Here is a 13,304-nt window from a genome sequence, read left to right as displayed (position 1 = left end):
CAAATTCCTCTATGAAAAGGTTGTGTGCACAAGCAGAACCGAAGGCACATTGTTTACATTTAAAGAATTGTGTTTGGCGTGCCGCTTTAGGAGTTGAGTTTGGTTGTACGGGACGGTGTTTAGTTTGTGAGGTGTGTGAGCCTCATTTGCGCTGTGCCTCTGGGATTAGGGGGAGCTTTTGTCAAAAGGTAAAAGCTAAAAAGGACTGCCTTAACTCAAACTTGTTTACAGTCAGAAACTAGGTCTGAGCGTGAAGGTACAATAGGTAGCGCAGGATTTTGGATCTTAAAATCAGACCACGAGTCATGAGGTTGGCAAGGAAGATTCTGACCAACATAGCTCGGGGTGCTTCGAAATCTACAGGACTGCCCCTGTCGACTCGCTGCTTGAATATGACAAGTCTCTACCCAAGCACTTGATGGCTATACTTTGTTGTGCTCGGTGAGATAACTGCTGAATCCTCACAATGACGCTCATGTAATTTGCCTTTCTCAGATTCCCCTCATGTTGCACAAGCTATTACAGTCAACTTTGCTGCGGTGGATGGTTGAGAATCGACTATCATTTACGCTAAAACTCTTCTGGCACTTGAGGCTGACAGTATGGAGATCTTCATTTGAATCAAAGTCATTGTTTAGCAAGTAAAACTTGGGTTATGTTGAGTTTGACTCGCAGGTGTCTCTTTATTACCGGTAGTGTTGCTTGTTTCAGCCTTGGTTGTATTTAATCAGCTATATTCCAAATCTTCTCCAGCGTATTCCTCAAGCGGACAAGAGATATTACCTCATTGCTACAGTACAGTGACTTTTCTGTTCATGATGATTTCGGGAACACAAATGAGACCAAACTCAGTATTCTCGAATTGTTATTGTGGGTTTGCTGCTTTAATAGTTCAATGTCTTTTTTTACATGCAGAATGTAACAAGATGAGGAAACAAAAAAAAAGGAGCTAAAATGAAGAAATGTGCGTGACTGGAAGACAGCATGTGTGCTTGTCACCACCTTGCTTTCACCTGTGAACTGTTTTTTTTTTTAATCATGTGAAGTTCAGTGAAAAACGAGGCATGGGTTTGTGTCTCCCTGTGTGGACTTTGTTGTGGTTTGGCGCTATTTTGTGAGTGATATTACAAGACAAAAACAATTTACCTCAAAGTTCAACATGATTAACTGCCTCATCACTTCAAAAAGTCCTGTTGCTTTCCAATATGTTTCTGCAGTGACAAATGCCCTCGCTATTCTGCAAACTTTGTACTGTTAATAAAGTTCGATTTATTGTTAAAAGGCATTCAATACATACTGTGCTAAAGATTTTACATAACTTGAATTGTTACTACTGAAGCAAGTGCAAGAATGGTGAGAAATGAAATTTCCCTGTAGATGCGTTTACCCGACGTCACGGTCGTCGACTGGTGAGCACGGCCGCCTCACAGTGCAGAGATACAGGGCTCTGGCCTTCCTGCGTGGGTTTTCTCCAGGTACTCCGGTTTCCTCCCACATGGCAGGTCAATGGAACACTCAAAAGTGATTGTTTTTCACGTACGGTTGTTTGTCTCTGTGTCCCCTGCGATTGGCTGGCAACCAGTTCAGGGTGTCCCCTGCATACTTCCCGAAGGCAGCTGGGATAGGCTCCGGCACCCCCCCCCCCCCCCGCGACCCTGGTGAGGATAAGGCGGATCGGAAAATGGATGGATGGCTGTATCCCAGGCACGCTCGGCAAAGCTGCTGTCTCAACTTTAAAATGGGTACTACCTGATACTGACCACTAGATGGCACTCAAACCCAGTTTACGCAGCTCATTGAACGGCTCCCCCCACAATTGAGAACTGTGGTTTTCTCCAGAGATTCATTTTCAGTGGCGTACAACGAACTGTACTTAATAAACATACTGACTAACATAACGACACTAGTACGACTAACGTTTTGTAAATTGCATTTTGGCAATTAAGATGACTGAACTTTTCAACCCCACTTCTCACGCAGTATGGTGCAAAACGGCAAAATCTTGTACAAGCACAATATTAGTATAACTAATAGATATAAATTATATTTTTTTAAACTGAAAAATCCCTCCTTAAGTACAGTAATAACATCATGCTTTCTTATTTCCCGCCACTGAATCTAGAACATGATTATTTGTTGATTCAACTCCGCTGTTAGATCTCATTCAATTATCAGTTTTCCCAAGTCATGGCATCTGCTGTAAAGCTAAAAATCATATTCCAATGAGGAGTAACTCACAAAGAAAAATAAAGTAATGGTACCATGAATCTTACTTTTTAACTTGGTCCCAGCCAATGATTAGTTTTGGCAGTGTGTTTTCACCACATTAGCACAGATTCCAACACGAAAATGCATTTATTGTTTATAGTCCAAGTCATGTATATAGCATGTGTGTTTGAAAAGCAGTCTACAGTTCTATTACTTACCTTCAAATTGCATGATATATCTGGTCCTCTTTTTGGTATTTCTTTAAAATAATGACGCATGAGAATAATGCTTGACAGATGTTTGGTTGCATCAAGGCCGTATCATTCTACCAAATTATTTCTTCCTTTTAATGTCAAGAAAATTCATTGAATCAAATTGTTTTGCAAGTCCAAGTAGTGCCCCCTAATTAGCCATGCTCAAGTTTTCACTGTAGTGTGCGTTTAAATGGCCAAAATGTACCCATTCAAACATTTGTGGCCTCAGCAATACGTATTGAAAACAAGATGAAAATTCGTGGCTTGGACGAGAGTGAACTTTTTTTTTCATTTTATTTTTTAGATTGTACGACTATGTACGAAAAACACAGCTGGCAGAGCTTTTCACATCTCTGTGCCTCTGGAATCCATTAGTGATCAAATCCTGTGTATGTCTATTGCACACAGACAAAGGCGGGTGGGAGCAAGCGGTGTACGTTTGACAATGCGACACCAGGAAAATATGCATGTTTTAGCGTATGGGAGAATGCTGAAGTTGTGTGATGAAAGCCGTTCCCGGCACGGGTGCCCTTGGGAAGTTGTGTGGCTCCTGTGGTTGCCTGTCCCCCTGTCACTGCATTGGTCTAAAAGAGGCCTTGCCAGGAGAAATGTCTTCTTTACTGACTTTGGCTACCAGATGGCGTGGATAATGGATGGTACCCACTGCTGCACAAAGTGTGCGTGCTGCCACATGCAAGTGCACACAAACATACACAATTTGGCCATTTGGGGTCAAGGATGCCCATGCTGTTACTGTGGGACATGCTGCACACACACTGTGTCACACACAGAAAGTGATGTCACACCAGGTCGCCTTTAGTGAGTACATTTTGCTTTTCTGTCACCTATCTAGCTCGCTAGCTAGCTAAATATCAGATAGCAATCTAACTACATAGTTCTAAAATAATCGTCAATCAATCGATCCATCTGTCCATCCCATCCATCCATTCACCTTTCCAAGCACCTGTTCACCAAACCATCCACCCATTTATCTATCCATCTAGTCATCCATAATCTAGTTCTACAGTGCGACCTGGGTTTTTGTAATTGATCCATTACAAATTGCCTGACTTATACCGAATCATATGAAATGTAAAGCATCATTTTCCGTAGGAAATATTGTGAATCCATTGCAGACTCCTAAACGTGTTAACAACAAACGGAGGATAATTATAGCTTTCCATTAAAGACTAGGGGTAAACCAATATGTGGTTATGGTATATTTGGTGGATACAACATGTTGATATTAGGCCTTGGTGCCAATGCAGGTCACCTTTAACCTACGGCGGCGCGTGACCTACATCACTGAAAGTTCTTAGCATCCAGCAGTCTGCAGAGCTTTTTTTTCTCATTTTAAGTTTGTTTCGTTTGCAATTCCCGGATGACACTATCAAAGATTGGGAATCTGGAGCGCCAGAAGCGTTTTAAAACGGTACACGCGAGTTACGATAGTAATGTTGCTGCATTTAACACGCTGCTAAATGAACATGTAACATCACGTTTACCTTTATTGATGACTCTTGATGGTGACGAGAGAAGGGCGGGGGACAGGGAGCCATTTTCATGCTTTCATCATACACAAACTAGGGCATACAAAAGCCGAGGTTCCACCTTATCGCTCGTCAATCTATCCTGTGCATCTGTCCATCCTCTCATTAAAGCATCCACCAATTCCGTCATTCACCATTTATCTCGCCAGCTATCTAGCTATCAACAATCTATCCATCTGTCTGTCTGTCCGCACTCATTCATCTTTTCACTCATTCAGTCATCCCTGATGTAGCATTCCATATGATTGATGTCTGGCACACAAGGGTTATGACGTTTCAATGAGTCGCCTTGAAAGAGCCCATTTTGGGCTAGCCTCTGAATTGTAGAGGTGCAAATTTACGGAATAGGTGCGTTCCTTGGGAACCTCTTGCACCTCTTTTGTGTAGTGGTGTGTGTGCGCGCGTGTGTGTGTGAGCCGAAGAACCAGTGACACAAGACTGTGTCATAGTTCCTGTAAGCCACTGGGCTGCAAATAAACATTCTTCCTCTGCTGTGTCAGTGCATAGCCTTCGCCCACTCCTGTAAAACACAGCTCCTAATCAAAACCAAACCAACCTTTTGTTTCCCGCACTGCTGAGTAGTTTGGAGACCATGGCTTGGTGCTGAGGGACGACTCGAAGAAGGCATGTTGCGGTCCTTCCCTTCTCAATGACATGGGCCAGCTACATGATGATGGAGAACATTTCTGCAGACATGACACACATGAGCATGCATGTCAACTGGCTATCACCTACACTGCACATCTTGTTTTCAAAATCAACGCCGCGGGGTCACCGAGGCTGACCACAGACGTCGTACGGATTGCTCAGTGTGCTTGAGCGCTGCGTTTGCATTCCCAGTCTGATTCACTCTGTGTGCACCCACAATGGCAAAGTTGTATCTGGAAGTTTGCAGGAGTGGGCTGGGTCCCTGCTCACCCAACGCTCTTCGTCCTTCTCGCTTGGCCCGCCACACTTGGAGCGCTCGAAGCCAAACTGAAAAATGCTGTCCTTGAAGCTGGAGCCCGATGGCCCCAGAGTGGCGAGGCTACCTCTCCTGTGAGGTCTCTTACGGCAGGTCGACGGATGATGAAATGATGGAGGTGATAAGAGGCCACGGCCATTGTGATGCTGCGTGGCTCTCACTCTGGAACTGCCATCTGCCCAAAAGGTCATTTGCTCAGAGTCTGCCTTGCAGCTGCTGCCTCCACACACACACACACACACACACAAACACACACACACACACACACACACACACACACACACACACAAACTGAGTATGTGTGCAAACACCAAGTTTGTCATGTAAACAAATTCAATTCCAAAAAATTGATCACACTCATTTTATGGCTGTATCTCTTTTTATGTATCAATCTCATCTTCCGGTAGTCCAGTGGTTAGCATGTCGGCTTCACAGTGCAGTGGTACCGAGTTCGATTCCAGCTCCGGCGTCCCTGTGTGGAGTTTGCATGTTCTCCCCGGGCCTGCGTGGGTTTTCTCCGGGTGCTCCGGTTTCCTCCCACATTCCCAAAACATGCATGGCAGGCTGAATGGACGCTCTAAATTGTCCCTAGGTGTGAGTGTGGGCGTGGATGGTTCTTCGTCTCTGTGTGCCATGCGATTGGCTGGCAACTGATTCAGGGTGTCCCCGGCCTACTGTCCGAAGACGGCTGGAATAGGCTCCACCAGCTCCCGCGACCCTAGTGAGGATCGAGCGGTTCGGAAAATGGATGGAGAGATCTCATCTTCCCATCTGTCCATCCATCCAATATATGAACAGCATGATCATCTCCCAACCCATTGATAGTGGGTTCAATCCCTTGTGCCCAGGTCAAAGTGGCCTTGAGTAAGATAATTAACCTCAATTGCTCCTGATGCTGCAACATCAGTGAGTGGATGAGGTGTCAGTGTTGAAGTTCCTTGTAGGTGGAAAAGTGAAAGCCTGTTTACCATTTACCAAACATCAATGCATCATATATCCTTCGAGCCATCCGTCCACCCACCTACCACCAAACGTCCTGTCCATCCATCTATCCATCCATCCATGAATACTTGGGTGTTAGATATTTCCGTCCTATCAACCCAATGCCCAAAGCTACGTTTTCAGTTCATGTCCGTTCTGCCCACTCTGTCCTTCCCATCCACGATGAGCTGCGAGCAGCCCGCTGTTCAGTGCACCGACCGAAACCAAATTTGGCATTCTCTCAATTCAGGCCGCCTTTAAATTGGAGCCCACTCCACTCAACAGGCAAACAGGCTTCCATGATTCAGAGAGGAATTTTAATATGAAGCTGCTGTACTGTATCATCAGCTGTGATATAACTGTTCAAGCAAGAGTCATAAACACCTTGAGATATATCAAAAATGTTACTCTCGGTGAATGGGACTCTGTCACCTCCTTGTCATACAGTCCCACCTCTTTTCTTGGCTTAATTCAAACCATAAGTAGCCATTTTGGGGGACATTTCTTCATTTGTTTGGCCTCCTCATACTCTGATCTCCCGCCTGCCTTTACCCTCTGGTCGTCCAGTGAGAGTGTTGTTGTTTTGGATGGCGGCCTTCTCCCCACGACTGCCTGCTCGCCGCCTGGCAGGGACGTGTGTCAAAGGTGGCTGCAGTAGAACAGACTGTGGGAACAGCCGGTTAGCCTCCGCTGGTCCCCTGCTCCCCAACCAGAGGGGCAGCCATCAATCCAGCTTTCCCCCTGCCTCTGTGCACACACTGCAGCACAAACACACAAATGCCCAACCAAACACGCACGCGCGCGCACGCACGCATACACACACACACACACACACACACACACAAAGGCGACAAGGCTCACACCATCTCCCAATAATCCTCGGAAGCAATTTCATCTCGACTCGGGTGGCGGCCCATTGTCGCCAGCGCCTTCAATCTTTCCTTATTAACTCTCGCTTTGTCCCGCATCCGAGCTTCTGGACTCATCTCTCCTACATTCCGATCGGAGCTGCTCCCAGCACTCCCGGGCAACCTCCATTCGCTAATCCCGCCGCCGCCCCCACCCAGAGGAACTCTCACTGTTTTTTTTTCTTCCCTAAACCTGCCGATCACCTACTCACACAGTAAGGTAGTGGCATTAACTCCATTGCTTTTCTGAAGGCTGGAGTGTGAAGGCGGGGTGGGTGAAGTAGGAGGCGGTCACAAAGTGACTCCAACCCAGACAATTAGAACAATGAGCCGGGCCAGTAGGGTGCTAACTTGCTGCGTCACGCCTGGACGGTGGGACATTTTGTCACTTTAATGAATTATCCATCAGGCCAGGGCCACATCGCAGGCCGCGCACGGAGAGGCCAGCAGGGACCCAGACACTAAGTCGGTATTTATTACACTGCCTTTGTCACTAATTGAGCTAATTATCACTGACTCTTCAGGACTCCCACAGGCATCGCCCCAGCGATCCTCCACTCTCTCAGCCTCCAACTCTCCCATCACACTTTCATGCCTACCATTTGAACTCACCTTCTCTCTTCTTTATGACATTTTTTTCCCCCATCTTTGTTTTTATCTTCACCATCAAATATTTGAGCGAGTAGGAATATTACATTCTGAACCAACTAAGCCCTGAAAAAAAGAAGAAAATATTGATGTGATGCTCCGACCTGCGGCGCTATATCCAATCAAATCTTCGCAAAGCAATCAGTCGGTGCTCTGAGGTGCAGCTGCACAGATGCTCTCCTGATGTCGTTGCCTCAGCTCTGCAAGATGACCCTGTGACTGCTCCTTGCTGTGAAGGAGAAAGTCCTGTGCTTTTCAGACTCATGTGGTTAATCACATTGCCAAGGGTTGAAGGGAACTCTTGCTTTGCAACATTATTATTACAAAACGTTCAGTTCAGTGCCGTGAAAGTCGATGCTGTGGAAGGTTAAGGAAGATGTAGCTGGGCCTTTTTTCAGCAGCGAGCTCAGATGCAAACATGTTTTGTGAGCATTACTGATGATCATCGGATTCAGCTCAGGACACGCAGGGACAGATCTATCTGCTCATTTGGTTGAGCATGAAAAACAAAACAAGACACCAAACATGGAATGTGGACACATTTAGGACATAATTGAAAAATATAGACTTTATTGTTCTCTCATTCAATGTAAAAACAACTGCCAGCTACATCACTTGTATTCCCTATTCGAATCTTACTATCGCAGTATAAACCCCTTAGAAATAAATATTTGCATTTTTACACTGATAAAAACAGGCATGTATTCAGTGCATGGCAAAACACAATAAGCGACACTGTGACTGACTCTTCTTTGTAAAATTTCTGTGACAGTTACGTCACTCCAGAAATGATCAGAATACAAAACAGTGACAGTGAAAGTAGAGACATTTTCTCCAGCATTGAAAAGGTGCCGACATCATTCAGTAATGACTTCAGTATAAATATATTCATAAATTTCGATATTTACAACATTTTGGTTCTCTTAGCTGATGCACAGTATGTGATGTCGAATTAATTATTCAAAATAAAGAAAGCACCCAGTATTCTCCATTTTTGCCCATTTGGAACTGGTCTGGTTCGCTAGAGTGTCGATTCGGGGCTCATTTTAAACACATTGTGAGTGTGCAGGGGGTCACATTTACACACAACGCTTCAGTTTGTTCCCATTTACTCAGTTCCTGTTTTCCTTGGTGCTCACCTGTCCCAGTCATTTAACATTTGGTCCGTGTTGCAGCGATCAGATCCGGACTAAACTGGAGGTGCTGCTCCATATGAATTTGTTCAAGTGGGCTGCGACCAAGCGATTTCAGGAAAAGAAATGAAACATTGGGAAAAGAAGGAACAACCCCCAAGTACATAGGAACAAACACGACTGTCAAGTTTTTACCTGACTTACGATATTCACCCTCCACTCCCATTCGCTTTTCAGAATACTTTTCAACATTAAGTGTAAGAAATAAGCATTTCTAGTCTTCTATACCCTGTTCATACGTTTGTGCTTTTGTCCACTGATGGACTTTTTGGGTTGATAAGATTCCCTGTCAGTTTACCCCAAGCAACCATCTGTTTACAGTATTTGTGACTTTCTCTGCCAGCTACTTCATTTCTAACAAGTTCTGCTTCTTACAGGGCTAACTAAACACCTCCGCCTGCTCCATTATCATAGACACTGGTGTAATGTTCGAGTACTGGTGCAGTTCAGGCAGCTGACGTGACAGCACCAGTGGAACGTGCAGTTACACCGCTCCATGACACTCTCGGCCCGTGTCTTAAAACCACGCCCGCAGCACAGCAGCTCACATCCATCCAGACCTGGAGAAGTGCTGTTGCAAGTTCTACCCGAAGTTCCCAAAGTGCCACTCTTGCCATTGTAGGAGCAGAAGTTTGGTGATTTCTCAAAATAGACCAGGTCCATTGCGGAAGGGGGTTTGTGAGCCGAGTTTTCCGGTTTCAGGTGGCGAGGGTCTGCCCTGTGGGACGCGCGATTGCTGCCCTTGTTGGCGTAAACGACTCGGGAGGCCCCATCAAAACGGTCCTTCAGGAAATCTCCCACGGCCCGGAAGCTTGGGAGGCGCATCCAACAGGTCCGAACGGTGCAAGAGCCCGACATACCGTGACACTTGCACTCCTGGCGCATCTCTGAGGACACTGTCTGCAATGAGAAAACCCAAAGTCACGACTGGCTGGGCACCTCCACAAGACACCGTTTGCCCATTTCTCCCTCGGTCCGCACCATTCTTCCGGCCTCGTTATTGTGCAGGTTGGTGAGGTAGCGCAGATCTCGCCCTCTCTCACTGGAGTCCACAAATTCCCGACTGAACATCCTGCCGAAGTCAACGTTGTCACTGCAGCCCCCCCAGTGCCAGTCTGGCCCCCCGGGACCCCTGCGCCGGTAATCGCACGTGCACGATTCAATAGCCCCTTCTGAACATGATCGAGCCACCGCGTGGGTCACCCCCGCGCTGGTGATAGCAAACACAAAGGCTGTCTCTCGGCAACCTAAGAAACAAAAGCAAGACCAGGGTTGATGCATTCTTAGCCGGTCCAGTTGACTTAGGCGCAGACTAAAACTGGACAGATCATTCACAACTACTGGATCAAGAACCTAAATAGAAAAAATAGAGAACATGCTAACTCCACACAGAAAGGATTGAGCCGAGATTCAATTCCAGAACTCTCACTGCGAGCCAACAGTGCCAACCGTGGGCTCACTTTGCTCCCGTCCAAATCCCTTTCATCAGTGAAATATGTCGTGAAAAGGCCATTTTAATATGGACAAGGGATTCCATTTCATCCTCCCCAAAGTCTTTCAAAGATCGCCTGGAGGGAAAGACAAGAGAGGCTTACCACGGTTGACAATTTTGCCAAATATCTCTGGGCTGTGGGTGGTCGGGCAGTTCCAGCGGCGGTTACGGAACTGCCACTTGCATTCTTTAATGGCTGTCTGCAGTCCAGCCGTGATGGCGTGTAAGATGCCAGGATTCTGCCGAATCAGTCGACGCTGCCGGCGACTCAGTAGGGCCAGGCTCGGGTCCAGGACCAACTGCACATTCTTGGAGTTGGTGAGAAGGTTGGACGAGGAGGCCACGTTGACAATGCCCCTGGCCCAAGCAAAAAGACAGGTCAAATCAAGAGTCACAGTGATGGTACATGGGATGCGTCAACGTAGTCTCTCTTCACAACAAAATAACTATACAGTACACCACTCACAAAAGCGTCGGGATATCCTGCTTTCGTGGTGAAATTTGAGGACAAATCTAAAATACATGATAACATTTACACACAACCAACAATGTTGGAACCATTTTGTATTTCAACACATTTTTCTCACAACTTAATGTTCTTGAAGCAAGAGATGTTCCAGTCTCTCAGTATCTCTGGTGCAATCTGCTGATGACACTCAAAGCTCAGTGGCCACTTCCTGTTTGAAAGGTTTCAAATGGTGGGATGCTGTTGTTTAGTCCTTAGCTGTCGTCCTGCTCTCATGATGTCAAAAAGGGAACAGCTTGAAGAGGACTCCTTAAACACCAGTTTGAATTAATAGTTTTGGCTCCATTCATGCAAGACCATCTATTGTGAATGCTGCCGTTCTGGCGTGAGATGGGTTTGGGTTGATTTTGGATTCGATTTTACTTCCCCCCCATCGTACGTGTCTGTCTTGGTCTGTTGTTGTGTCTACCTGTGCTGGTCAGCCCGGTCCTTTGTGTTTACCAACAAGCTCCCTCGGCTGCTTGTGTCTTGTCTACATGTTTCTCGTTATCTTGCTTTGATTTCACTTTCCTGGTTTCTTTCTGGCCTTCTCACTTCACGGTTTGTGTTAGCGGACTGTGCCCGAGTCAAGTCTTTTTTTTCTTACTGAACATTTTGCCACCTTGAACGTTGTCATTTTGGACTTTGAGTGTTTTAGTATTTTTGAAGAATCCAAGTACCGGTACCTTCTTTGCTTACGACTTGCCCTGCCTCCCTGCTTCTCTGCATTTGGATCCACCTCTTTGCCACCACTACAACAACTGGGAACCCTTGTGCTAAAGTGCTGTAACACTCAATAATTGGACTCTGCAAATTGTAGAGATGCTCAAATTTCTTTCACCTGTAAAAATCATAGTGTCTTTTAGGTTCATCCCAAAATTTCCCCTGAAAGCCAAAAACTGTTTCCCGAACTCTTTTTAGTAGCGTTATAAACAGAAATCTGGGGACAATTCAATGACAGTTGGACTCCAAACGTCATCTTTATCTTCTTCTCAAGACATTTGTGGTAATTTTATCTTTGTTGAAACAGGTTGGGGAAGACCACACTGAATGATGTGTCCCATTGCATACCAACTTTACTTTGTTTTTCTACTTTGTGGAATAACACGGCAATTAGGCACATTTGGAATGGAATATTAACCTCTTGTGGAAAGTCCTTTCCTTCCCTGAGTGAAAACCATTAAGACAGCACGGGCAAGAGCAGCTATTCATTTGCTGATAGGTCTCATGGTGTGGAGTCCAAAAACTTTTGTTCAGATCAGACTTAATGCACTACAGTACTTAGATCTACAGACTGTCTGCAGAATTGCACATTTTCCACTCCGCTGTCAGTGTGACATAAATTTAAAGCATTGATGTTTGTTACTCTGTATTTATTTGATGAGCCTGGATAACAAAGTCTTCTTGTGGAGGATCCTAGTTGGCGGTGAAATAAATTCATATTTGATCAAACTTTGACACCAACTGTGAATTTAATTTTTTTATGCCAAAATGTGAGCGGGCAGGGGAAAATGACATTATGGAAATGCAATATAATGCCAACACATTATGAATAAATGAACTTAGAGAACACCTGCAGATGTCTGGAAACAGACAAGCTCGTGTATACATTCACGTTTTGGAGCCTGTGACAAAATGATGTGGCACGCTGCACCGGCAAATTAGTTGCCTTTTTTTTCTTCCTCTCTTCCTCTGCGCACACAGAGCCAACTCAAGTGGGCACGCACTTACCACCAGCGGCCACTGTTGTTGACTGTCCCGGTGCCGGAGAGCGACGACACCAGCAGGATGCACGCGGCTTTTACTCCGAGCAGAAGTGCCAAGCTCCTCATCGCGCTGTCGCCCACCTTGCAAAATGACATCCCACACCCCATGATTTCGTCACTTCAGCGCATTCCTTAAGTCATGATGTAACTTGCAAATATGCATCTTTCCCTAAGGTGTATAAACTCACCAGTCCGACGATAAGTTAATTGAGCCAAATGTGAGCTGTCGATGTGAGACAGGTTGCAGGGTGATGCCGACGAGTGCACGCATGCGAGGATGCTGCACTGCTCCTCACTGTGTCCCAACGAGTGATGCTCTGCGCGGTGCATGGAGCGCGTGGGACAGTCCCGCCGACTTGATCCCCTCGGCGGTGACAGCAGATAGGCAACGCATTCTTCTCTTATTGAGTGCTACGAGGAGGAATAAAAAAGGGATTTGCTGCTCACATCTCTGTGTTTTTTTCTCTCTCTTCCTCGGAGCCTTTTCAATAGGATTGGAGGGAGGGATACTTAATGCTCTTCATAGGGTGCACAATGAATAAGGAAACACAACTGTGCAGAAAAGACGGCGGGGGTGGGGGCATCGGGGTGAAGGGGGCGGGGGGGGGGGCAGGGCAATCCGTAGCGTTGCGCATTTGTCGAAACTCCTGCACCCAATCCACGCTGGAATACTTTCTCCTGTGTTGTTCCACGCAGGCTTGCAGCAAAGGTGACGTCCGGTGCTCCCGAGCTGGTGTCACGGTGCGCGCAGCAGTCATTCGGCGCAATATGAGCTTTCCGAGGGGGGGGAATGCCCTTTTTAACCCGAGTGGTTGGCTTCGCCAAGCAACTCCCT

The 13,304-nt window shown here is 46.2% G+C and overlaps 1 protein-coding gene across 2 annotated transcripts; it reads right to left on the bottom strand.

Moving 5' to 3' along the window:
* Window positions 1-8,063: 8,063 nt before the first annotated feature.
* On the bottom strand, window positions 8,064-13,227 carry wnt1 (wingless-type MMTV integration site family, member 1). 2 transcript variants are annotated; one of them, XM_052058156.1, is made up of 5 exons: window positions 12,658-13,227; window positions 12,435-12,550; window positions 10,302-10,555; window positions 9,688-9,953; window positions 8,064-9,606 (listed from the first exon to the last, which is right to left on the bottom strand). In XM_052058156.1, exons 2-5 carry the CDS (start codon window positions 12,533-12,535, stop codon window positions 9,115-9,117), a joined length of 1,113 nt encoding a protein of 370 aa, XP_051914116.1. In that variant the 5' UTR covers window positions 12,536-12,550; window positions 12,658-13,227; the 3' UTR covers window positions 8,064-9,114. The 2 variants fall into 2 exon arrangements, with proteins under 2 accessions (XP_051914116.1, XP_051914117.1); XM_052058157.1 differs by lacking the exon at window positions 12,658-13,227 and having other exon boundaries at window positions 12,435-12,551.
* Between the last annotated feature and the right edge of the window lie 77 nt (window positions 13,228-13,304).

The sequence above is a fragment of the Hippocampus zosterae genome, chromosome 2, assembly GCF_025434085.1.
Source record: "Hippocampus zosterae strain Florida chromosome 2, ASM2543408v3, whole genome shotgun sequence".
In the NCBI taxonomy this organism is placed as follows: Eukaryota; Metazoa; Chordata; class Actinopteri; order Syngnathiformes; family Syngnathidae; genus Hippocampus; species Hippocampus zosterae.
The sequence above is the reverse complement of the archived record's forward strand: the minus strand, read 5'-3'. Positions and strand labels throughout refer to the sequence as shown.

Excerpts from the sequence above, each read along its gene's own strand:
- wnt1 (XM_052058156.1), bottom strand. The coding sequence starts at position 12,535 with ATGAGGAGCTTGGCACTTCTGCTCGGAGTAAAAGCCGCGTGCATCCTG. Across the intron at positions 10,556-12,434 it reads AACAACAGTGGCCGCTGGTG|GGGCATTGTCAACGTGGCCT; the intron begins GTAAGTGCGTGC and ends TGCTTGGGCCAG. Across the intron at positions 9,607-9,687 it reads ATAACGAGGCCGGAAGAATG|ACAGTGTCCTCAGAGATGCG; the intron begins GTGCGGACCGAG and ends TTCTCATTGCAG.